This window comes from Siniperca chuatsi, linkage group LG13 (genome assembly GCF_020085105.1).
Source record: "Siniperca chuatsi isolate FFG_IHB_CAS linkage group LG13, ASM2008510v1, whole genome shotgun sequence".
NCBI lineage: Eukaryota > Metazoa > Chordata > Actinopteri > Centrarchiformes > Sinipercidae > Siniperca > Siniperca chuatsi.
The window spans coordinates 5952011-5979835 of NC_058054.1; the positions used below are offsets into that span (position 1 = coordinate 5952011).

A 27825-nucleotide genomic window follows, 5' to 3' on the forward strand; every position below is an offset into this window, starting at 1 on the left:
AAAAAAAAGCTAGATTGTAGTATATTAATTTGGTGAACTTTGCATTTGGGTGCTATTTCCCGTGTTCCTTGTTACCCTGCTACCACAACTGTGACAGAGACAGGAGTCAATAGTACGAATAGGCCATTTTGAATGAACTGTGTGAACTTTTTTTGTTCCATTAGCAACCAAGCTAACAAGCTTTGGAACTGACAGTTGGCAAGCTCAGAGCTCACTGGCAAGATTTTTCTCCCACATCTCTTTATTTGATAAAATGAATAATGCTGAATAAAACTATGAAATGATTAAACAAAATGACAATACACAGAAAATAGAAAGAAGCTCAGAACTATTGTGACTGACTCGCGCTCGCATGTTTCCCACTGGCTAGCGTGTTAGCGGTTAGCTCACCAGCTACAGTAGCTCATAAACTAGCCCTACTAGTCAGTATGTCACTAAGCCTCTAGAAACACCTATTTTGCGGGCACGTGCGGATAAACTTGTGCCACTTTTGGGTTCGGGATTGATAGAAAAATTATTGTTTAAATAAAAAAAAATTGTTTTCAAACATTCACTGTTGCCTGTTCACATAACAGTAAGGATTTGCTGCTTTTCTATGTTTTTTTATATCATTGTAAATTGAATGTCTTTGGGTTTTGAACTGTAGATTGGACAAAAGTTATTTGAAGACATCAGTCATTGATTTTGATAGCTATTTTTTTTTTTACTATTTTGGCTTGTCTTGTGCTGCTTGATTTTAAAAAGTTGAAGTCAACTTGTCAAGACACCACATTGTGCTACATTAAGTTACACAAACACACTGCACTATTTTTATATTTCTTCTCTACTTTCATGCCAGATCTCTTCGGGTCGAACTGGAGGTAGAAGTTGGGGGGATTAGTGAAATGAACATTGACGTTTTCTGCTTGAGGATGATTGTTAGTGCTCTGGAGCAAAAACAACCATCGCTGGAGCCTCATTATCCTACTTACTGCTACATGCTCTGAATGGCTAAGTAAGTCGGCTCGGCTCATATTGAGAAGCACTGAACTCTGGGTTTGTGGGGCTTATACAGCTCTGAAGTGCAGGACCTTCTGTTCGCTGCTGTTTGTTGAAGTGATGGATGGAGCTTATCGGTATTCAGGGTCTCCAGCTCTGTCATGGACTCTGTGGGCACTTTGTTATTCACCAACACTGTAAAGAAGTGGACAATGCAGGCGAACGAGCCGTGGTCTCCATCTCTCTTTTGTGCCAAGTATTAGTCTACCTATCAGGTCATTGGTGATTAATTGTGTTTGACAGCGCCAAGGCCTCAGCACTCCAGAGATCTTTTTACTGCCGATAGATTCACAGTTTATTCACCCTGAATGATAAAACTGACACTGTGGATGGATGGATGGGCTGTAGGAGAGAGGTTTGACTCTTTCTCTCTACCTCCAAATCCTCCTCAGGTACAAGAAACGATTAAAAATGTATTTGATGGGAGGATATTTTATTGAGATGAAAAGCCATATCTCATCACTCAAATGTCAATATCATGGTTTCCTGCTCGTGTTGGTTAAGTTCTGCGTTACACTTTTCAACTGAGGAAGAAACACCATCGTACTGAGGCCTGGTATTAGATCAGTTAATACTGTTATTTTCTACCACAGTGTTCATACACTGAGAAGTCATCTTATCAACAAACACCTCAGTTGCCTCTGTGTCCTCAATCACCTCTTCTCCCATATTTTCCTCCTGAAATTGCTCTGAAAGTGCTCTTATCATGAAGCAAAACGACTTTCATTTTCCCAGCTTTATTCTCCATAATAGGCCTTCTAATGTCAGAAATGTTTTTGTCTTTTCTGCTGTAAGTGTGTTATAGCGCCGACATCTTGAATCCCTTACTGTTGGTTGCAAGTAATCAGAAATGTCAACTATTTTCTTCTGTTAACCTGGATGCTTAAAATGTAAATGCCAGGAGAAAAATGTTTTTTTTGTGAGTTTACCCTCCATAAGATGTTGAGGTTGACAGAAAGACAAAGGAGGTGTGTTTGTTTTTGAGCAGTTTGCGCCGAGGATGAAGGTGCATATTTTAATATTCAGGAAAGCTCTCTGTCCAACACATCCAGGGTCAGTGTTGAGGTTCATTGGCCGCAGAGTCCAGCAGGTATTTAACATTTAGCTCCATTTTCCTCTGAGCTGTCTGTGTTTGTGCTCCACTGGTCACACTTTCAGGGACGTCAGCTTTTAAATGCCAAAGCTCAGCTGAGGAAAACCATCCTGGAGCCTTATTTCTAACCGTTGCATACGCGTACGCCACTTCCCACGCAAAAGTTGTGATCTATAAAAACAAACTTGATGGCAGAGTGTGCGGAACTGTACGGAAACTGCGTACAAACATTTTGGACAGGGAAAATTGGCAACGCAGATTGTATAATGATGCCTCTCACATGTTTTAATTTCACTAAATATCAAACGTTAATTATGGAGCCATGTTATCATAAACATTCAAACCAGCAGTGTTATTTGTACTTGCACTTGTTGTGAGCCCGATAAGTACATTTTGTTTTAAGCCTGTTTTCTGCTAGCCAAAATTAGCATCCCAATTTATATACAGTAACAGTTCATGTGAATTACAGATACACCTCGATAACCTAGCAAGATGTGAAGCAATTAGTCTGATTCCTATAAACATAAATACTGCGGTGACACTCGTGTGTAATGCTACATGAAGGATGCACTGGCACTGCAGAGGACAACGCAAATGGAAGGAGTAGGAGCGTACGAGTGTTCAGGGACCACAAAGATTGTCTGGCCCTTGATGATGATTGGCTAATACGCCGATTTAGATTCCCTAGAGCCGTGCTCTTGGATCTATGTGCTGAACTGGGTCCAGCATTAGACAGACCAACCCGACGGAACCGTTTAAAAATTTACTTTTTTTGTCTTCCTCACGGTTGTTATTGCCATATTTCACCGTAAAGAACCATTGATCAGCAGGCTCATTTATATGCATCAATATTCATGTGGTGATTTGCATTGACCATTTATGGTTGAATGTGTGGCGGGGGCGGGATATGATGCTGATCCATGGGATATGATGCTGATCCATGTGGGCACATTTCCAGGTGGATTGTGATTTATAAAGGGAAAGTTGCCTGCAGGTGTGCGTACACACAGTTTTATAAATTTAGATTTTTTTGTGCCACACACCATTTTTGGCTTTTGTGCGCACATACACTTTTAGTATGAATCCTATGCACTGTTTTGTAAATGAGACCCCTGGCATTTTTAAACTCCTCTGCTCTCTCTCTGTTGAGTGTTATCTCAGCGAGGCTGTGCTCTCAGCACACATTATCTCCTCAGGGATTACAGCACTCAGCGTTGGAGAGCCTTTCCTCTCATTTCACCTCTTCAGACTACTGTAATTCACCTGCTTTTCACTGAGGGCTCCTTGTCCACCCACAGTAACAAGTGTCTGTCAGGCCAAGGCCTGCAGGGATAAAGACTATCGGGAGGAGCAAACAGGAGCAAAGAGCTGGAGGCCTTCTGATGAGACCGCATTTCAAACAGTGACGTTAAATATGTATGAAGCTCATAACCACTCTATTACTAACAATAGAAATATTAAAGACTATAAACTATAAAGAGCCACTGTGAGGCTTAGCCTATGTAACATGACTGTACATCAGGTTGCTTAGTGATAACTGCTGTAACAAACTGTCCTTAATAGATGTTAGACTCAGTTAATCAGATAATTTTATCATCAAAGAGAAACTACTCAGAGCCAGAGTGTCACTGGGGCCAAGCTGGAGGCGTTCTGATGTTATCAAGCCGCTGGACTAAATATTCATAGACTGTAAAACTCTTAATTTGCATATATGAAACCTTTAAAGACACTAAGTGTAGCATTTTAACATCAGCAAATCATTACAAACTACACTGGGACTGGGAATATAATTAATAGGGTTGGGAATTTAATTTAATATTATTGATGTTTAATTACAGTTATGTAATGACAAGCAACTGTTCTGTAAAAAAAAATCTACAAAGCAATTATAAAGAGGGGTTGGAAAAATATAAAAGGAACAGACCTTTTTTTTGGTGCCGACGTCATTGTGGTTACTTGCTGAGAAAGTTCTCAGCATAATGCGTGGTCAAATGGCTTCAGGTATTGTTGGGCTCTCTCTTCCAATTTGCAGGCAGATACTTAATACTTTGCTAAAAGGGTTTGATTGGGAAGTGGTCTTTTTTCAAATAAAGCCCATCAAAGCCAAGAAATGTCACATGTTTTATTCCAAATAATTCAATACTGTCCTCCCAAGAAGAACGACAGCATCAGTTTTTTCAGCAAGTGCCCCAAAACGATATGTTTATGTTCAAGTGACAAAGCCCTCCAGCGGCTGTAGTAATTATGACAGGAGCAAAGGAGGAAGGTAGGGAGGAGGTCAGGGTGGATGGATGGGTCCACAAAACATTGGACTCAAACCGCGAGTCATGTTTTTGGGCAGTTTCACCTTTATTAGTTGGGACAGTATAGAGGTAGACAGGAAACAAGGTAAGAGAGAGGGGTATGTCGTGGAACATAGGTCCTTGGCTGGAATCGAACCGTGGACGTTGCAATTATGTGGTATGCATGGTAGTAAAAGCATCACCACAATCGTGCCCGAACCTTAACCAAATGTTTATTAATGTAATCATGATAACGAAGGTTCCTAAACCTAACAAGGTAGTCATTGTAAGCCACACCACGATGTTTCCCTAACTAAGTACTTATTTATCTTTCTCTACAACAAACCAAGTCGCTTTTGTGCATAAACCTAACCTAACCTTAACCAGAGCGTTGTCACATCATAAAACAATTTTTTTATTTTTCAACAGTGATTTGTAACCTATTTTTGAGACCAGCGAGTATTAGACTTAAATTTGCCTGGTGGGCACAAACATGACTTCAAATGAATGCTAATGCTGCTCTGCTGGATGTACAAATAGGCAACGTTTTGCTAACACGCCTGGAATACAGCTTTTTAAAGGTGATAATATGTTGTTGTTTGTATAGCTTGTTGCACTGCCCCCATGTGGCCAAAAATGCATTAATGCAGGTTTAAACATCACTTAAACATGTATATACTGTATGTATCCTCTTTAGGCCAGCCTTAAGTAGTGTTATTTAATACTAGCAATGCCACTGGTGTGAGAAAGGCAATATCACAGTTCATCTTCAAAACGGCATGTGTAGGCCTCTTCACTTAAAACGAAAGACTTATCTATTCAAGTCGTGAAAACTATGTCTCTTTAAATGCAGTGTTATTCCCTTTAAAAAAGTGAAATCATCAGGCTGTGGTGGATGTGAAGAGGCAGATGAAGACCTTGTGTTGTTGAGATGAAGTACACTGATGTTGACAGAGTAATCGAAGCTAAAGCCTGGTTGTTAGAGTTGTGGGCCGGGATCGGACTGCAGCGTGAATCATAGTAATTGGCTCTTGTCTCAGCAGTGGAGAACAACATCCATTAACAGAGAGGCTTTAGATGGAGGCAGCGTTAGTTTGGCTTTAGCTTACAGTTTGGAGCTCGAGAGGAAAACTATGAATATTTATTGAGTTGACGTTCATGAATCTGTGTGTATGTGTGTGTGGGATACAGTTACACTGTGCAGACCACAGATTATCTCATAAAACACAAGATTTATTTATGTCTTTTACTGTTTAGTATATTATTTCTCCATGTTTCATTTTAATAAATCAGAAGAAAAAGCTCCAGCAGCACCTCCCCAAGGCTTCAGTTGAGAAAAATATGTATTAATTTATGGTATATATGTGTTTATTGGTGTATCTTTACAGGTTTCAATTAATACAAGCCTAATTAACAATAATTACTGCATTATGTATAATACATGACGTTTTAATTTCAATCGTCCATAAACCATTAAAGTGTGAAACACGTTAAGGTTTCTTCTGACAACACTGATTTGTCTCCATCAGTGTCCAGCCTGTAATGAGCCAGTCAGGACAGCATTCATCTCCACAACATGACATGATTACAACATTAATTTATCCATCTCAGCAGAATTACACCATTCATTTATCCAGCTGGGCTTTATTACATTGTTCATTCATCAAATATGGTGCAGCTGAAAGACCCGTTTCCACCTGGGGAACATTTAACCCTGCTTCTCAATGATTAGACTCCACTCTGCCACTCATGTGATAATATTCACAGACTCAACAGGTTTTTGTCATTAATGTCATTTAAAGGATTTAGAAAAAAGCACCATTTGCTCTCATGATACTATCAAAACCTGACTGACTAAACTCTGAAACTTCTTTGGTTCTGGTGCGGATAATTTTGAGATACAAGGCTTTCACCTCTCAGCATCAGTGAGCTCCCGTGCTGCTGTTTTTAACAATTCAACAGTTTTTCACTTGTCACGCGTCTGACATTGTGATATCCTCAGTGTGTGATATCCTTGGCTGCGTTTTTCCACTTTGGAGAAGAGTTTGGACGCTTCTTAACAACTACTTTAATAATTTTGAACCACAGAAATGTTTATACTCGTGCTAAAAGAGGAGACATTCCTGTATCAAGCTGCTGTTGTGAACTACTTTCTGTTCAGTGAGAGACTGGAGCGTAATGTCAAAGGCCTGTTTTCACTTAGCTGACATTAAACCTGCAGCTCAATGATAAAACTGCACTCCTCTTCAGCTGCTCAATGGTGTTTATCGAGGCTAAAAAATGTATGGCTCCTGCTCTGTTACTTCTGGTATTCTGCTTTTCTGAACCTCTAAGTGCTGCATCACTCAGGATAAGTGTCGTGGTACTTCTGTTCAACCATCTCCACTATTCCGAGCCTCTGGAAAGATGAATGGATGTTGGGTGAAAACATGTTATCCCCAAAACTTTACTGGAACTTTTTAGAAGCTACCATCTATTTGAAAGACTGATTTGTTGTTGATTTTATTTTATGCCACAGAACAGCATGTAATTTGTCAGCTGTAGTAGGGACATCTAAATTTGAGTCACATTTTAACATATTCATTACAATACACAACATCTGTGTGTTCCTATCATGTATGCTGTTATTTGCTGACTGCTTTGGACAAAAACTGATCACCAAGCAATTAAATAAGTCATGTTATAGAAATTTGCATGTGATTTACATACACATCAACATCTGTAGTGTCTCAACAAGATCAGCTGCAATACAATATTTCATTCCTTTTGCAGCAACACTATAAGGACCCAATGATGAAGAGGAAAAAGGTCAGAGCCACTGTTTCGTTACAGTGCTATGTGACATGGGATCCTTAATCCTGAAAACGAGCATATAGTAAAAGGAAATGTATTGATTATCATGAATAGCCAATAAAAGGTTTCTTCATTTCCACATTAATTTCCATTTCGTTTGCTTTGATAAAAACTCTCCAACACAAACCGTTTTGGTTAAGTTTCTTGTACTTTGAGCCACAGAATTGAATTGGAAACAGTGTAGGTATTAGATAAGTGTGAAACTCTAACCCTGTATGCTTTTTTCTGCTTTGTGATTGGTTGACAGAAGTGTGTGACAGCGCGCTGGTGTCTAATCTGCCGCCATCGTCCTTCAGAAGCTCCTCCCAGCTGTCCAGCAGTCACGCGCCAGGCTTTGCCAAGCTCAACAGGAGAGAAGGTGAGGAAGAGTTTCTGCTGCTGAGAGTGACTGAGTGAATTGTAGACTGATGAGTAGGACCTAAACACTGGATTTGACTGCAACGTAAAGCATGATGTGGCTGAATATTAGACAACATCATCTACACTGCATGTAGATGGTTTACAGGTTCAAACAGTTACTAATATTGGCTAGTGTTATTTGCAATATGCCTGTATGTCTAGTTATGGCACATTCCATATAAAGGTGACAGATATTTCTTCAGGATTATTGGTCAGTGGAGCCTGAAGTGACCATTTGAAAATAAAAATACAGTATTTGTACCTGTGTATCCAATCCCTATTTGATACTAATGCTTTGTCCATGCATATTGCTGTTACTTTTTTGCTGACTTTAACATACGCTGTGTTGGAAAGCTTCATTGTCCATTTTATTAGGTTTTTTTTTAGGTAAGGTAGGTTGGGGGGAGAGAGAGGGGTGTTACATGCAACACAATTTAAGGTCTTTGGCTGGAACTGAACCAGGGACGTTGCAGTTATATGGTAGCCACCTAGTCCACCAGGACGCCCTGAGACTTGTCATCTTTTGATATGAAATCTTAGTCTTGCTTTTTAGCTTGTTTTAAATGAAAGATATTTGACAGATGGATAACTTTCCCCTTTTTTGTTTGAAACAATCTTCAGCCTGGCAATAGCAGGCTGGCAGGGATTCTTGCTGCTGCTTCAGAGAATGCATGCAACTAAATGTGGATTAAAGGTTATCTGAATTACCTCTTGCATTGTTTTGTCTGTATCAAATGTTTCTATCAGGAGAAGGGGAGGCATCTGTTACTGAGGAGCTGCTCTGCAACATTGGAGCTCAGTGCAGGAAATACTTTAGCTCAGGACACAAAGCACAAAACACAACAAACAGAAAAGTTTTTATCGGATTCACAGAGACTAACAGACAACTGACTGGTGACTAGTTTAGAGGGAGACAGAGGATCAGAATAAAGAGACAAGACAAAATAAAAGAGAACAAGCAATAGCTGCTATGCCCTGTCTTTATTCTCTGTAGATGCTGTATGTGTTGCCAGAAGGATAAATGTGAATGGTGTTTGTTCATCCAACACAAAAACCCAGCAGGGAGTCCTGTGCTGGATGCTGATGTGAGGTTTGACAAAATGAAGATCATGGTTTGTTGTGGAGCTTTCTGCAGGGAACGAGCTTTACTGCTTTATCCCGACATCAAAGCTCAGAATCAGCTGGGAGGGTGAGATGAGTTTAATCTGGATCTGAATGATTTTCACCACCTGGGAAACTAAAGGAAGCAGAGCCTGCGGAACACTGCTCAGTCCTCAACTACTTTAATGATCGAGACTTTAAGCAAACATTGTTTTTGCTGCTAAATGCTGCCAGGCAACAACCAGACTCTGAAAAGCTGCTCAAGATATTATGTACATTAAACTGTTTGTTTAACATGTATATCTAAAATGGCAAGAATATTCCAAAAATGTTATTTCCATTATAGTCCTTTTTGATGATGGAATAACATCATTTGCTTTTGACTGATTTGTGAATCAAGTGTGCGGGAATTATTGGTATTTCTGTGGTTGGAGGTACATGGTGCATACAGGGTGCCGATGGAAATTGGGGAGGTGGGATTAGGAGGTATTTATTGTTGCGTTATCAGTTGGTAACAGTCATGGTCAACCATTTTGACTTCTTCCATTCCCTTTAAAAACATCGCTCTTCCTGTCATTACATACTGATGTGAGTGAGGGATCCAGAGCTGCAAGTGTGACTATAAGAGGGGTGTATGCGCAGCTGCTCTCAAACTAAAATTAAAACCGGTAAAAACACTGAATAACGCAATTTCATGTTAAAAATCAATGTTTCTCTGACGCTGGTCGGAGGACAAAGGACGTCCCAGAGGGGCTGCGAACTGAGCTGCCACTGACGGTTGCTCAACTTGGTTCTCTGATAACTTGAGATCCAGACGTCCAATGAATAAAATCTTCATCCAGTTAAAATATAGTTAAAAACGACCAAGATCTTAAAAGTGTATCGTAAAAATGTGGCTTAAAACTGGATAACAAGTCAATTTATGACAGCTTCTGGCAGACAACCACAATGCTGACGCATGCTAAAAGGGGATATGACGCCATTGACAGGCGAACAAATGAAAAGCACCGTTACCTTGATTAAAATTACAGATTTCTCTAGGTTTGAAAATTGTTGGAAACATTTGGGATAATGTAAGCACACAACTCAACAAAATATATAACATAGGTCTAGTCATTTTTAGACATTTTATTGCGCAAAAGTTACATATTATACCTTTAAGTTACGTCATGTGACTTACTAACGTGACTTACGTCACATGACTTAATGTGACTTACTCATCCAGGAGAGCACTGTTTGTGTACTTTGTGAAACCAGAAACCAACGTTGACTTATCTTAAGTTACGTATGTAAGTACTTAAGTTATGTCATGTGACTTACTAACGTAACTTACTTATTTTAACCCAAACCATGTTCTTTTCCTAAACCTAACCAAGTAGTCTTGGTCCCTAAACCTAACCAAACTGTGACCGTTTCACAACTTTAACCACGTGTTTATTGTTACCACGACGATGAAGGTCTGGTATGCCTGTTGCCGGTAGGCCTACTCTCCAACGGTCATTTATGTTGTTTTGGGAGTCATTGGCAAACAACCTTTCTGTTGAACTTTATAATGTAATACTTTTAATGTTAACAGGTTGTTGCGCTGCCCCCAAATGGCCAAAAAAATCAAATGAATGCTGTTTTAAATTCAACATAGCTGAACTCATTACCACCGTATGATGTTTTTATCCTTTATAACCATATCTGTGCTAGCATATTTTTCAAACCTGTAGTAGTTGGTAGATTGCACAGGCAGTCTTGAGACATGTACATCCAAAGACTTCCCCTCAATAATAATAATAATAATCATGTCAATATGAGAAAATACATGGATTAGGAATGGGAGTGTAATAAAGCTACTGCTGATCATAAAACAAGTTCACCTATCAATTCACTACTGCATTTTTCAAATCCAGCTCCAGTTACTGATAGATTAGGAGAGCTGTTTGTGTCACACTTCCTCCCCAGCTGTAGTTATGGTGCAAAGCCCACACGATTGCAGCTGTTTGCTGAGGAAATCGATGAATAAATGAACATCTCCATCTCATTACCATCTCCTGCTGCTGCCGCTAACTCTCAGCCACCTCTAGTCGTTCTCAGAGGAGCAGCTTTGCTTTCAGTTCATTTACTCACTAAATGAACAGATTGTCAGAGATCTGGAATACCACCTACAAGATAAATATAGGTGTTTTATACATGGGCTTTATCATCCTAGATTTTCTATTATAACAATGGACTGTAATCAAAATGTAATAATTTACTTCACTATAGAGTTGTATGTACAACCAGGCGATGGATCTCCTCAGTCAGGAACATATTTTGTGTTGAAGGCTAGTCAGTAGTGACTTATTTGTTTCATATGGTATGGCGGCCACTGGCAGCGATGCATTAGCCAAATATGCACAATGTCAGTAATATTCATAACCTGTAACACCGTACCAACAGTAATGGAAGTATGTAAGTCCTGGAACTAACAGGATAATTTCATCAGCAGCTTAAAAATCTTTACATCTCATCCTATTAAAGAGAGCACTTGGTTTCTACTAGAAACCATTTTGTTTAAATCTTCTCAAAATAAGTGTATGTATGTTGAAACATGAACAAAATAATTCAGGTTGCTGCACAAGAACCAAGAAAAGAGAAGTCAGAAAATACCTGATTTGCGCTGATAACAGATTGATTTTTCAAGAAAATATGTCTGAAAATTCTCAGTCTTCCAGGTCATGGTATGTCTAGAAGTGCTAAGTCAAAAGGCAACTGGTCTTGCTTGATCTTGATTGGTTGATCCAAAGCAAGTCCAGTTGTCTTTTGACTTATAGATATTTTAAGAATATAAGACATTAATGACTCAAATACAGACAAAACAGATTTTTTTGCAGTGGAAAAAATAAGAGGTCAGGACACCAAAAATATAAAATATGAATGCACATGCACAAGCCCAGTGCCCACTCTGTCCATTCCTACTTAATCTTGCTAAATATAAAGCAGAGTTGTTGTTGTTGTTGTTCCTCCATCAGGCACTGGCCTTTGTGTAATTACAGTCTGTGCTACTTTGTGGAACTTTGTTGAGACCTATTGTGTGCTGAACAGATAAAAGGTTTCAGCTGAAATGTCCACAAATTCCCTCTTTGAGGTTCTTTTTTGCCACAATATAAATGATAAATGTGGCATAAAGCATCTGTGGAGATACACACACATTCTTTTTTATACATAGCAGTTTCTTTTGAAAGGTGGCACACTCAATATTTTGTGCATGCACATCATTTCTACATCTGGGCCCAGAATTGGCTGAAAAGCTCTGGCAGGCAGTTGATTGGAGATGAATGTTTCTTTCACTAAGAACCTGCAGGATGAATGACTCACTATTTTGGGCTCCCTACTGCTCTGTTTTGATCCTCAGTCTTTCTTATTCTTCATTTTGAGTTCCCGTTTTCACTTTTTATCTTTCGTTTCTCCCCCAGCCTCTTTTTATTCTTAGTCTTTTTTCTTTCCCTTTTCCATCTGTCTGTCTTCCTTGCTTTAAATGATCATCTTTTAAATTGTCTTCTGTTCTTACAGACTGTGTTCTGTTGTAATCATAGGTTTCACTCCATCTTCAGTCACATTTTCATCAGTAAGAACTAATTAGTCAACTCTAGTCTTCTTGCCAAATGTTAATAGCAGTCATTGTGTTTAAACGTTTTCTTTTCTTGGGCAACACTGACAATTATCAGTGATGCTGCTGCAATTATGCTGGAACAGACTTTAAAAAGAACGATTGTGCCACACAGTAATCACTTTCTAAATTAATCAGATTTAAAAGTGGAATTAAACTTTAATTGGAACCTGTTCTGGTTGTGTGGACGGATTGCCAAGTAATCAAGTATTGATTTACATGTGTAAGTTGTGTGTACTTTATTGTAAAGTTCCAATGTTACACTTTGAAACTCAAGTGGAAATGTGTTGTACTTTGCCTGTAGGAGCAGATCTTTTCCAACCTCCTGCTGCATCGGGCCCACTAGGCTGTCTGTTCGTCTGACATGTTATCAGGCTGCTGAAATTACCATCCAGGTTTTCTATTCTCATGCAAATTATGAGCTCTCACTCCAGACCTACATTAAACAGTCTGTCTGTCACCTGTCTATCTTCCATTCCTTTCAGCTACCTCAGAGTGAGAATTATACGATGACAATTGCGGGGGTCAACTTATTCTCCAGGGCGTAAAGGAAACCCAGTACAGCAAAGGCACGTGCTTCAATGAACTGAAATTCTTACAATTCTTACAGTAGCTTGCTTGTTTAACGAAATACCTGCAGTCTGTAGATGATAATAAATCAAATCCATTACACCAGCTCATGGGGCACATACCACACAACAACTTTTGTAGTCAGGGGTCACCAACAAAGTATTCTAGAGCAAAACTGCCAGCAAGTCGCGCAGACAATCACAATCTAATTCGGAAAACTCTGAATGTAAGAAAGTAAAGTGTATTCAACTAGCGAGATAGCTAGCTACTTACATTAACCTACAGTATCTCCATTGGTTTGTGCAACACACGTGAGCATAGACTTTAATGAGGACGCGAGCCACTGCAATGATGGGAGTGAGGCAGGCAGACGAGACATTCAACTAACGTCAAGGTTAAGAATGGTTTGGTCCACTTTAGGAGTGTCTTCCAGAGATTCTTCCAGGCATGAATATGGGAAATATATTGTAATATTTACGATTCCAGGTAAGAAGAAAAACGTTTCAACCCCCCCAACCTTGTTTTTTTGACCTCTTTTGGGGGTGTCCAAGTCTTAATTAGGGGGGTCAGACTACCAAGCCCCCATTTGAACCCTGTAACAGCTTACTCTGCCTGTCTGGGCTTTTCCATTCTGCTTGGCTCTTCATTTTACTCATGTCTCACTCTTTGTGTGTTCCCGTCTCTTTCTTCTGTAACTGGAATATCAGTGCATTATTAATGATTCAGCAGTCCTTTCTTTACTTATCCATCCATCTGTTCCTTATAGTGAAGCTGCTTTCCAGAGCTGACTCACGTCAAGCTTGGTTTCCCTTCAACAGTAAAGCAGAAGGAGAGCTGTGCAGCTTGACCGGCTCTCATCCTCACCTGTTACATACACTACCTGTACTGCTCTAATAACAAGAGAGAGACTAATTGAGTTGGTTTCAGGTGTCAGAGCTCTTACAGATGAAGTGAATAACTGAAATATCAGGGATGAAGAGAGTAGTAAACCCACTTCAAGTTACAGAATTGGCCCTTCATCGTCCAAGATAAATTTAGGGTATACCCTACTGTATATCATACTATATTTATCATACTTACATCAATTATTTGACAATTCGATTTTTAAGGGAAAATCAATGCAGAAATTAATGCTTTATTTTACTTTTTAATAATTTCCTGGAAAGAAATGTAATTTTGTATTAATTATAGGGAAAATAGAGACAGTGCTCAATTAGTACACTTCAAATTAATGAAATCCAATTAATTGCTAGTGTAAAGAGGGATCTTTTAGTCAGTGCACATCATTTAATATATATTGAGAAAAATAGTGGCAAATGACGCTTTTAAAAATACCCCCACCCATTGTTTTCTGTGTAAGCCTGTAGACTGGTATCAACTTGTCTAGATACACCACTGTCCTTTTTCCTACGCCGACATGCGTCAACTTTCCAGAAAAACGGCAATTTTATCTCATCCAATGTGTGTTGGGCTTAAGGTCGATTTGTATTTCTGTGTCACTGGTTCCTTCGGGGTAGGAAGTGATTTGTAGTTCAGAATTGGATTTTACCACTGCAACACTAGATAGATGTGTTGATGTGCTTTAACTATACACCCTAAAAGTAATCCTGTTAATATTCTTTCATTCACTGATACAGAGAGACGACTGCAGAAATGGAATCAAAAACTATGTCTTGTATTACTGAAAAGGACATTACAAAGCCTTCAGTTTTATGTTGATTATGCTATCAACAGTCTCCACCGGCATCAGAAACTTGTCGGGGAAAACACAAGCAGTCCAAGCTTACCAATCGTAATTCTTGTGGTCTCCATGTGGCATTTCTGTAGCCGCTGTTGGCCACAGCTGTCACAGTTCAACAGGCAACAGGAAGAGAACCCAGCCACACTGGCGATTTAATTAAAAGGGACTTTTTTTACTTGAATCAGTGGCCAGCAGGTTTACGGTTGGCAACATGAAGACAGTATCACAAGGCAAACAAAGTCTGACAGGGTAGAAGCCAGAAGGCTGGTCACAGACAAGCAGAAGGTCTTTAAGCACAGACGCAGGAGGCAAAAGGCAGGTTTGAGCAAAACAGGGAACAGGCAGAAGAACATACAGAACTGGCTCAGTATGATAGCAGTACAGCAACGCTGACAGAGGGGAGAGGGAAAGTGCCTGGTATATATATTCCCTTCCTTTTTTGCTACACTTACACCTTGCTACAAATATGTAACACCTCACAAATTCATGTGTGAAGATACAAATATGTAACAGTAACATGTTTCTAAATAAAAACTAATTCACCTGTGTGATCAGATAAATACAGCATGGCTCTCAAACACTTGTGTGTGTCGACAGGCCAATAGTGATCTGACAGTTTGGACATGTTAACATCTAAATAAAAACTAATTCAACACAGAGGAGAAAATGGAGGAGAAAATACAGCATGGCTCTCAAACACTTGTGCTGTTATTTCGGAAATTAAATGCCAGATAATGGCTTTATGTGATGTCACTAATTGGCTGGCAGAGCAGTGATGTCACACTCTTGACCGTCATTAACTGTAACTGCATTTCTCAGTGTTAGAGTAGGTTCCTTGGCACTGGGGGGGAAAGAAACCAGGGAGATCGCTTTGATTTAAAGTGACAGCCATGACAGGAAGTGTTCAGGCCATCAGCCATCAGTTCACTTCTGTTTCAATTATATCTGACAGGGTGGACACAGTAAATCTTTAGAACGCCTCTTGGTCTCTTAGTCGTTTCCCTCTGATCTCTTTCTCTTTTCTTCCCAAGTTTAATCTTCACGAGGAAAGGTCAGAGTGTCTGCTCTTTTCTGTTCTTCTGTCACTGGATATGTCTGTTAGTCAAGTGCTTATTAGCTTTGGCCTTTAGCCAGATCAGGCTCCACCAGCCACCAGATCGACATTGATTCATTTTCACTGCTGAGTTTTTCTCCTCGACCTGCCACAACACATTGTTCAGAAAAAATAAGGGAATACTGAAACTGTTAATTTCCCTCAAAATGGAAAGAAACTAGTATTACTTCAACACATAAATAAAAAGCTAAAACATTGACCTCAAGAAGGATTACTACAGGTGCATGTGCAACAAAGCTGACCTTTTGCTACCACTAGATTCCATTACCTAAGATGTAGTGGACCAAATATTTTACCCTGAAAAGTAAACCTTTCCCTCTTGGTTTTTATTTGTTTTATTTGCTTTTTTGGCATTTTGTTTTTATTGGACACCTCATAGAAGAGAGCCTCAGGAAACACAGAAAAGCAGAAGCAAATGATGTGAACCGGAACCAGTGGCATTGCAGTTACATGGTATTTGTCTTGTGGGAACCTCTGAAAGCTGTGAGTCTGTGAGGGTTCAGTTGTTGAGGAATGAAGGCTAATTCATGGTTGCTGCATCCGTGTGGCCGCAAAGGGCCGGAGTGATGTAAATTTCGTCATCTGCCTCTTGAGCTCTTCTTTTTGCTGTCAGGACATCACCACCTTGTTTTCTAGTGTGTGGAACATGTCTGTGTACGTAGACCCCCGATTGTAGTATGCAAAGAAGCAGCTGTGGAGTATGAACAAAGCTTGACACTCCTCAGTGTCCTGGGAAAGCTGGGCAGTGCCAGGGTGCTGAAAAGGAGGCTTTAGTTGATTGACAATGTCAGATTCAGGAGGATAAATGCAAGTTCTGTCCTGGTCGTGCTACAATGCAGCAACTCATGACTCTTGCAAGAACACTGCAGGGTCATGAAAGTTTGCCCAGTTGCCTTGGAGAAGGTTTATGACCATGTCTCCTGGAGTATCTTGGGGCAGTTACTGTAAGGATATGGGGTGCCAGGATGGTTAATTAAGAGCCATTCTGTGCATGTATTACAGGGGTAAGAACTTTTTTCTCTATTTTCAACTTTGAGTCAAACACATTCAGTTTGTGGAAGGTATCGGGCTTCATCAAAGATCTGGCATCAAGAGTGTCCAGTTTGGTGACCTCAGGACTACATCACTGCTTTTTGCCGATGTCATTTTGTTGGCCTCCATCAGACTGGGACCTCCATCGGGTTGTCAGTTGGGATGAGTGTCATCACATCTGAGTCTGACCCTATGGTACTCTGCTGGAGAATGGTGGATTGCTCCCTTCAGGTTGGGAGTGACAGCCACATGAGGGAGTAGTGTAAAAAGAGTGTGAGATTACCGCCAGATTGGTTCAGTATCAGTACTGATGGATGCATAGTGCTTGGGAATCATGGTGAAGCTGGAGATTAAAGGTGAAACTCTCAATTCACCAGTTGATCTATGTTCAGTACACTTCCTGGTGATCCCTGTTTGTTGGGTCCACACGACATTAAGCGTTTGGCCGACTGCTGGACCACACAAACACAGAAATGTCATCCGATTAATTTTTGAGGCAAAAAGGCTTTCTAGGCCCACGGGCATCAATTCTGACTTCAGCTCTTATATCAAAATTGAACAGCTCAGTACTGTCCTCTGAAGGCTCAGGATAAATTATGTTTGTAGCTTTGTTTCAAAATGCTTCCTGCTGCTACAGCAAAAAGCAGACAACAGCACGGTAACATGAGGACAAGTGACATTTACACCGTTTGTTGTCTGTTTGTTCTTTTGATGCTTTCCAAGTGCTCGTCGACTCCTAGTGTGTGTGTGTGTGCAGTCACTCCTCCTCCTCCTCCTCTCTCTCTTCCTCTGTATTAATGCAGTTTGTGCTGTTTGTCCCGTGCTTCTTTATTTGTGTGTGTGTGTGTGTGTGCTCAGTAGGACACTGGTCAGCAACCTCCTCCTTCAGAATCGTCCATCTGGCGTTTGAGCTCTGAGGCGTCGCTTTGGCCTGACAAAACACTTTCCAGCACACACATACAGGCTCCTTTCTCTTGTAACAGTCATCTCTGTATCTGAAAACAGACAATGAGCTTGTATACGGCTAATAAGACAGGAATAAGACACATTGTTACTAGCATAATGTGTAACTAGGCAATACTATACATAGGCAATGCTACAAGCCTATTGAAAAAAACTGCACTGTTTTAAAACTTATCAGCATGTTTAACCAAACCATCTTTTTATTTTTCTCAGCGTATTGAGCTAGGATACAACCGATCAATATGTTGCAACACTGCTCTATATTGGGGATATGAAATGAGGGAAAGGATACAAACCTGCAGGGGTACTGTAACACTGATCAATTCTTGGCACCACAACCTCCTATTGATGATATTCTATATAGCAAATGATCCAGACTTGTAAGCAAACTGTACAACTAATCAATAGATCACACTACAGCCTCTTAGAAATGTTATATTTGAGATAGAATGCAAATGGTCTAGCATTCTGTGCAACGAATCAATGCATGGCACCGCGACCTCTTATTGATGATGTTTTGTTTTGGAAATGTAATAAGGGGCTACACAATAATGTGTAGTGTAAAATTGTTTGTCATCAAATATATCCAATAAAACATCACAGCAATGAGGTCAAAGAAGATGCAAGCGCAGAACAAGTTTAAACATCAAATCATAAACATCAAAAAACACCACATGCTTTTTCTGGTCCAGACTGAATTATTTCATCAACTCCTGGATGGATTGCCATGAAATCTTGTACAGTCATTCACGTGCCACTCAGGATGAATTGCAATGACTTTGGTGATAATCTGAGTTTTCCTCTAACGCCCCCATCAGGTCAAAATTTTATTTGTCCACGACTTTGATGCATGGATGGATGGATGGATAGACAGAGATTTCATTCTTCCCAAAGGGGAAATTCGTTTCCACAGTGTGCATTATGTGTGCCTCCATAACACAGATACAGTTACATACAACAACCATACATAAAATTAATACCTGCAAAACTAATGACATTCCCATCAGCCTTAGTTGTACTTTGAGTGCAGTGCTAATTAGCGAATGTTAGCATGCTAACACGCTAAAGTAACATGGTATATGTTTTACCTACTACACATCAGCATGTTAGCATTGTCTTAAAGAGAATATTAGCATGCTGACGTTAGCAGTCTGTTGTCTTGTTCCTAAGACATTTGTGTGCTTTATGTAATATATACAGTCTTATTAAATAGCCACTAAAGTAATTGCTGTATTCAATTGCCCATTATATTATATATACACATATATATATATATATATATATATATATATATATATATATATATATATATATATATATATATATATATATATATATATATATATTATTTTTTTAAACTATTATCTTTGTCTTATTCATACATTTTCTGTTTGTGTAGCAAGGAGAGCGCTACATTGCATTTCATTGTGCAATCCTTTATTGTATAATGACTAATGATGTTAAGATTGCAGTTTAGAAGTCATGTACTGTATGATGGTGCATTTGTGTGCTGAGAAAGTGAGTGAAAAAGTAAGAGAGGCTGTCATCCAGAAGCCCTGCTAAAGAGCATTGCATTGTCTCAGTCCAGAAGCAAATGTCAAACCAGCATGAAAAGCTGTCAAGAAAATTGTTCAGAATTGGCAAATGTTTTCATTCTGTTGAATGTCTTCCGACTTATGAAGACAAATGGACATGCAATTCCAACACGTATTGTGTCTAAAATGGCTATTAGGAAACATTCTGTCATACACAGCAGCAATCTGAGTTCCTTACATTTTTTAAAATTAAATTTCCTACATTAAAAAACTCCTGCTGTGTCTTGGAATGACACCAATCATCTGTTCCAGCACAAAAACAAAATACATGACACTATGTTCAATTATTGCACTGAAATGAGTTTTAAACTGTGTTTCACAACAGTGTGCTTTATTTTGGCTCTAACAACAAAATGTGATGTTAGTAAAGACTTGAAGGTCAAGCAATTCATTCCTCACAAACACACACACACACACACACACATATATATATATATATATATATATATATATATATACACACACACACACACACACACACACACACATGTGACTCAAAATCTTATTACATTTTACCTTGTAGATTGAAATTAAATAAATCAATCTTTTCTTTAATTTTCTCTCTCCCTGCAGGAGCTGGAGGTTGGTCTCCTCTCACCTCAGACAGGTATCAGTGGTTGGAGGTCGACCTGGGTGAGCGGACCAAAATCACAGTTGTCGCTACTCAGGGCCGCTACGGCAGCTCTGATTGGCTGACGTTGTACCTGCTGATGTTCAGCGACACGGGACACAACTGGAAACAATACAGACAGGAGGACAGTATAGGGGTGAGTCCATACTGCAGTAAACTGTATCAAAACAGCTTACTGTAGCAAATAGTATGAAAGGGGAGACATTAGAACAGTAACAACAGACAGTACAGTGATGTGTCTATACTGAAGTAAATCACAAGTCTGATTATTGTGTTGCTGAATTCAACACCAGCAGGACATCAAGTCGGCGCTCAGACCACACACAGCACAGTACAGTGGCTAAACTGAAAAAGTTCTACTTTTAGCTGAACAACCCTGCTCTTCTTTGTTGAAAGCCTCTGCTTGAGGCCCCTGACGTGCTAAAGCAGTCATTTGCTTGAAATGGATGAATAGGCAATAGGCATTGTTTTCACTTGGTGCAATGATGTCAAATTAAAGTTAAGTAAAGTTTCTTTATATAGCAGTAAATCACAAATTTGTCCCAGAGGTCTATCAAATTATTGTTGGCATTTAAAAACAGGTGATAGACCCCTGAAAAACCGTGACAAATAATCACAAGGGTGACAGGGTGGTGTTTCCTCACTGAGACACTAATCTCAAATGTATTTAACAAGTACGTAAACAATTTGAAATGAACAAATGTTCAGGAAACATGACTTTTTCTGAATAATACATACCCTATTGGAGTGGCAGTTACAATACATGTGTATTTGAATTCAGAGTAAACACAATGTGTGTTGCACACTTAACTCTCCTGGTACTTGAACTTGAACTGGTCGTCATAATTTGCTAAATGTTTACAAATTGTTACAATCTCAGGCTAATAGAGAGAAACTACTCGGCAGATCACTGATAACATGATCACTGCTTAAATAAAATAAGGAAAAACCAATTCAAACGTTAACAAACCATTATGACTTGTAAATCATGAATGTATGATCATTTTAGTCTTATTACAAACCCTGAATTTACTATCCTTCTAACATGAATGTATTGTCTTTTAACTTGTCACACTGGCAGGAAGACATTATGGGTATGACTTATCCGTGCTAAACACTGCTTTTGAAATAATATAGTTTAACAGGACAATATAGATAGGGCCAAATAGAAGACAGTAAGAATGCATTTATTTTAGAACAGAGGCACCTGTGGTGTCAGACAATACCACCTTAAGTACTGTAACACAAGTGCACAAATAGGACTGTGGGTAAAGCATCAGGTCAAAACGGTACACCACTCAAGTTAATTACAGCTCATTTTCCTGGACTGCCACTGTCATATTTACAGGGGATATGGTGTTTAGCAGCGCTGGTCTGCAGGGATCAGTCCATCCTGAGGAGATAATCACAGTCATCAGGAGCCTTTGACTCATCATTAATAATGGATGAACCAATGAAAGAGCTTTGCTGACTGTGCGAACCTTTTGCCAAAACACTTAAGCTGCTGTTGATGGACACAGAGCGGGACAGAAAGGCAGCCGAGCATCACTTTCCTGAGACCACGCAGTGCAGCCTAGAGCACTAAACTCAATAAGGAAAAATTCTAGTGGATCTGCCGAACCAAAGTCAAAGCTGAGGTGTTTATTCGCACATGTTCAATCTCACTTGTCTTTTTATTTTTTAACTTTTTCAAGAATACTTTTAATGATTTGCCCTTTTGCATACAGTATGGAGTGGAGGGTGAAAATAAGGACAGGACAAGAAATGGGATGAGTCGGTGTTATAGTAATGTTCATGAAGAGAAACAATGCATTTTGCCTGATTCTTTTTTTTTATTACATATTGAGTGTTAATTAGACCTTAAAAGAAAAGTTGTATCTCATTTGTTTAATCTGTACAAAAGCCTTTTTATAGGTGTTACAGTATGTGCCGAAGTATTTCTTGATTTTTGTACAGACTAAACAATCGAGCTAACAATAATTAACCTGAGAAGTGCTGGTAGGTGGATTTTGGTAACCTTGGGCTGAGCCAGGCTAGCTGTTTGTCCCTGTTACTGAGGCAGGGCCGATGCAATTCAGTGATTTTATTCACACAATGAGGTACAAAGATGGTGAAGCAGGAGAAGGCAGTCCAACCAGGCAAACAAATCCAGCAAGGAGCAAGCAAGAATCAAATGTCTAATAACCAGGCAAGGTCCAAAACAGGCAGGAAACAGGTCTCAGGGACAACAGATGAACAGGCTTCAAAAGCTAGAGAGCAAGAAATAAAGGAGGGAACTTAACAATCTGGCAGGGAACAAAGCAAGTGAACTGGAATAAGTAGTGAAAGGCTGATTAGGGAATCATGTGCATGTGGGGAAATGAGTGGGGAAGCTCAGGTGACTGCATTGCAGATGAGAAATGGGAACAGGTGAGTGGATGGGTGGGGCAGTCAGGTGATGAGAAAAGGAGGGAAAGTCCGAGGACACCTGGTGGACAACTAGAGGATGGCAGGTCTGGGGAGTTGCAAGAAAGTACATGGCCTGGGAGAAGTGAGCAGGGGCTGGAGACAGGGGCCGAGGGGAACTGAGGAGCAGATTGGGACACTAGCTGCTAATCCCAATAAAGTCTATTCCAATAAGAGGTGATGCACAGTGGAAGAGGACCTCAATGAAAATAAGTCATCCTTTAACTTTATTGTGTTATCCTCGACATTTTCAATGAATATGTATTTGTCACAGTGTATGATCTGTATATATATATATATATATATATATATATATATATATATATATATATATATATATATATATATATATATATATATATATATATATATATATATATATATATATCACATCACATGCAAAGTTTGAACATCTTTCCAGTTCAAAGAATCTCATTAACCAGGGATTTAACACAGGGCTAGGCAAATACTTGGCAAATTCTAGGTGAATTCTATACCAGGTGATTTCATGTGCCTCTTTTCTGGTTTAATTTATACAATATATGAAGATAACTGCTGCAGTCTTTGGGTTAAATAAAAGCCTACTATAGCAGTGTTACAATTTCATAAATAACAAGTTTGGAATATTATTCAGAGTTGCAGGCATACATCATTTAAGAAGGATGTAATTTTACATAAGTACCTCCCGATGTGCGGCTTTCAATTGTAATGTCACAAACTTAGCTGGTCTCTGTAGAACTGACTAATGAAGAAATCAGTCAGATGGACAGCAGAGGCAGTGAAGTGTCACCTCTCACCTCCTGGTAGACACAGAACTCCCCTTCTGTGTTTTCCCGTCACACAAGTGTCGTGTTGGACTTGTATTTGTTCCACTGTGGTGATGGTACATGGTTCAGTATACAGCCACAGGAATACTAAGTAGTTTTGATCTTGCTTGTGTAGGAAGCAAACACAATGATGAATCCTGTCAGCACAGAGAGCCAGTTCAAAATATGTTTGAGTTTCTCACCTGGACGCTCCTAGTGAGCCTTATACCAAATCAAATAGTGCAACAAACATGGAAAAACACCCACTTAACCCACTGTGAGCATGGACACTTATCCAGGGTAAAACCACATTTGTTACAGTAGTTCAGAGAGGAGCTTTTGATTAGAAGTCGAGCCGAGGCAATTTCCTTATATGGAGGGAATCCAGCTAATCTCAGCACTGAGGATCTTCTCTGAGAGAGCAGAGAACGGCTTCTCGCAGCTTAAAAACATGTTGATCTGACACTACATAAACTGTGCACTATCCCAGTCACATTTCAAAGTGTTTTTGAACTTCTGTGCATTAGTCAGTCGAGCTCAAAAAGTCTGTCAGAGGAGAAAGTTGATGGCAGAGCTGTTGAATCAACCATAACATAGTTCCTACTGGGCCTCTACATTTAGCTGAGGGCTGAGGATCAGAAGAGGGGAAGTTCTCTTTTTCTATTTTTGTTCCCATTGCTCTTTTTTTTAACTTTGAGGGGGAAAGACTGAGAATATAAATCTCACTTTTGTAATGTTTATTGTAAAACAACTAGCTCGTAAATTGGGCAAACTGTGAAATAAAGGAGCTGTTAGCCATCTTGAGTGACAGATGAGATGCACATTAATATCAACAGGAGAAAAACAAGAACTCCTCACCTGCCATTGTTAACACGTTTTCCATCGCGTAACTTATAGGCAACATCCAACCCCACTTAACCAATGCATCTCATGTGTGAATTCATTATACACTGAAACAGTGTGGATGGCAATGAATAGTGTGAACACAGGAAACTGAGCACCGTGGGAGTCGTTTAACTTTCTCTCTCTGTCTTTCAAACTGTTTGAGAGACTCAGATCATGTTTCTGAAAGTAAATGGGATGCTGTTCTGTCCTAAAGTCATGACACATGACCCATGAATCTAATTGATTACTCTCAGCTCTACTGGCTGTGCAGTATATTCATATATATACAAAGAACATGCACATAATGTACAGTATAATCACACACACCAAACAAATATTTGAAAAAACTACAAAAGTTTTTAATACAAACATAATCAGGATCCAGAAACAAACACACAATGAGATGGAAAGAGCGTTCGATCAGGCATTCAGCCTAGAGGCAGAAAGGAGATGGACTGATCTTTTCTCTGTTTATAGTCCAGATTTTGCAGAAAATGTTCATTGTTAATCCAGAAAAATATCATGTAAAAATAAAGTACTTTAAATATCTGTTATTTAAATAAAAATGGCAGCAAGACAAAGTACACTGTAAGTGTACCCGTACAACTATATGGTGGTGGCCGATGCATACATGCCCAGGAATTCACTGGAAATGATGCATGTCAAACTGTAGGTGTGTAACTAACTATTATTTTCATTATTGGTTCAGCTTCTGATTATTCTAATCTATTACAAAATCTCCATCCCAATTTCCTAGAGTCCAGGGTGATGACATCAAATGTTTCAAAAAATATTGTTTGGTCCAACCAACAATCCAAAACCCAAAGAAATAGAGTTCACGATGATATAAAACTGACTCATGAGAAAAGCTGCAAATCCTCATAATGGAGCTGCTGGCACCATAGAGGATTTTTTGTTTGAAAAATGAATCAGTGATCAAAATAGTTGAAGATTATTTTTCTTTCAATTGACTAATAGATTAGTCGTTTCAACATTTTCAATTTGCGCATGAAATAAAGAGAATGTTTGTTTGTTTGAATGGAAGTTTTTACCGTTGGCTGAGATGAAGTTGGTCTATCGATAAAATCAAAATGCGACAAAGTATAATGGAAACAAGCTTAGCAAATTAATAATGCTGTACATGAAGCATGTGACTTAAACGTCCACTGAAGAGATGAAAAATAGCATCAAACGACAACATCAGGAGAATGTAACCTTCCTCAAATTAATACATGAAACAACTTAAATGCTGTATTTCTAAAATGTACCCAACTCCTAATATTCACATAACAGTAATGGATGGAAACACACAGTAATTTGCATTTTCTTATGCTGATTTTCTGGAAACTCGGTTAACATTTGTGCTATATTTATTATTTATTATATTTGGATAGAAACCTGACATCAGTGCTCAGTGTGATTCTAGAAAATCGAGAAATAAAGAAAGTTCATGTTTTTTTGTGTGTAAAAGTAAAATGTAGTCAGGGAGCATGTTTTCATTGTGTTTGTGTATTTTCAGTCTTTTCCAGGTAACAGTAATGCAGACAGTGTGGTTAAGTACAAACTGCAGCAGCCGGCGATCGCTCGCTTCCTCCGCCTCATTCCTCTGGACTGGAACCCCAGCGGGAGGATCGGACTCCGGCTGGAGACCTACGGATGTCCTTACAGTAAGTCTTTTCTTTTTCACCGGCCTGACTGGACTCTCCAGGGTTTTCATAAGAATGAACAGATGCTGGCTCACTTTAGATTGGTCTATATCACCATGGCAACGCAGACTGCACACCTAACCTGCTCTGGCGCACCTTATACTCAGGTTATTGGACCCAAATATAGTACTTTATAGAAATAGAGACAACATTTATTAGAGACTAGCAGGATGACTATAAAAGTCTATAAGAGTCAGCTTTAATCAAATTACAGGTAGCCTTTATTAGTTTATCACAATGAATAAAACAGAAATAAGTAAAGGTAATGCATATTAATGAATATAGATGAATTAGCTGCATGTAATCCTTTATAGGATTTCAAAGAGATTAACTGAAGAGATTGAAGAGAAAGTTACCAACCCAGTCCAATGGAAGAGAAATAATGCCAAGCTCCTGTTAACATTAAATCAAATTGACGAGACAAATTATAGCAGAAATTCACAAAAATTCACTCTCACTATATTCAGGCATGTGAATATTTTTCACAAAACTCTGGACAGCTTCATAATTCATCATTTTGCCAATTTTCCCTTATAATTGGCTGAACCTCTCTCATCACAAGCAAAAACAGGAGAAAATGAACTGTGGAGCAAATGAAATAAATGCCGCATTTCATGACCATAAAGTCCTGACTGCTGTATCTGTGTCTTTCAGCCTCTGATGTGGTGAGTTTGGACGGTGGCAGCAGTCTGGTGTACAGGTTGAGTCCCGGGCCGAGGCGTATGTCCAGAGATGTTGTCTCTCTGAAATTTAAAACCCTGAAGAATTCTGGGACACTGCTGCACACAGAGGGAGAGGGAGGACTCAGCCTCAGTCTGGAGTTAGAGAGAGGAAAGCTACAGCTGCTGCTCAGACAAGGTACAACACACCAGATCTACTAACAGATACTGACATCTATTCATAGATACTGATATCTACTACATTGAAGTGTAACACAAAAATCTGGATAAATACCAGGTTTATCTGCAGAATGATAGTGAGATATAAAGGTACCACATCTACCTTTATTAGAAGAAATGGCAGGCTTAAGAAGCTTATGTCGTTAGGATCTCAGAAACAAGGAAACTATAGCAGGTAAACACATTTCTTCTGACAAGGAACATGACGTTTCTATCTGTATCGTCCGACAGAAACACAAACTGACAAGAAACACATTTTGTTTGTCACTTTGTGGATGTATTGGTACAGAACATGGAGGACAATATAAACTCTCTGAAGTTATTTTAGATTGGTTGTGGTTGGGTGAGATGGACGACACGCATGCTGCCACCTGATTGGTTTAAATCTTGGCTCACATTCTGCTGCTGCATCGCTGTCTAGTTACCGCCATGATGGATGGTACCCAACCACTGTAGCATGTGTTAGGGCTGGACTCTGCAAGACTTGATGCATGGCTCACAGTCAGTACAGAGCTGTGTGTGTAAATGGGGTTAAACCAGAGGTTGTCAGGCTGCCATGCTGAATCATCACCATATGGCTCTTCTCTCATCAGGAACCCCATCTGGCTGCTGAAATACTTTCTCCATCTATCCATTTAGTATATTTACTCAAGTACTGTACTTAAGTACATTTTTACTTGTACTTTGCTTGGGTATTTCCATTTCATGCAACTTTAAAGTGGTCATATTATGCTTTTTGGTTTTCCCCCTTTCCTTTATTGTGTGATAAATCTTTTTTGTGCATGTAATAAGTTTGCAAAGTGAAAAAGGCCAAAGTCCATCCAGTTACGATCTCCCACAGAAAACACTGATCCTGAACTGCCTGAAAACACCTCAATTGTAGTCCAGCCTTTACTTCTGTAATGTATCTACATCACTATGTAACATGCGTCATAATGCGTGAATTGAGCAGTTTCCACAAGTAAAGTTTCCCGCAAAGTTTAAACCGCCCACTTCTGCGAGATTTGAATGCCAATCCCAATGCAGTCCTCTACA

At 39.3% G+C, this 27825-nt stretch overlaps 1 protein-coding gene across 2 annotated transcripts in view; it reads left to right on the forward strand.

Annotated features, from left to right (window-relative positions):
- LOC122887152 (contactin-associated protein-like 4) overlaps positions 1-27825 on the forward strand; it is a 95964-nt gene that overhangs the window by 16490 nt on the left and 51649 nt on the right. For both annotated transcript variants that reach the window (XM_044220100.1, XM_044220099.1), the window contains exons 2-5: positions 7514-7624; positions 19992-20185; positions 25705-25852; positions 26546-26749. In XM_044220100.1, the coding sequence (XP_044076035.1) occupies positions 7514-7624; positions 19992-20185; positions 25705-25852; positions 26546-26749 (657 nt within the window). The remainder of the gene's footprint in view (positions 1-7513; positions 7625-19991; positions 20186-25704; positions 25853-26545; positions 26750-27825) is intronic.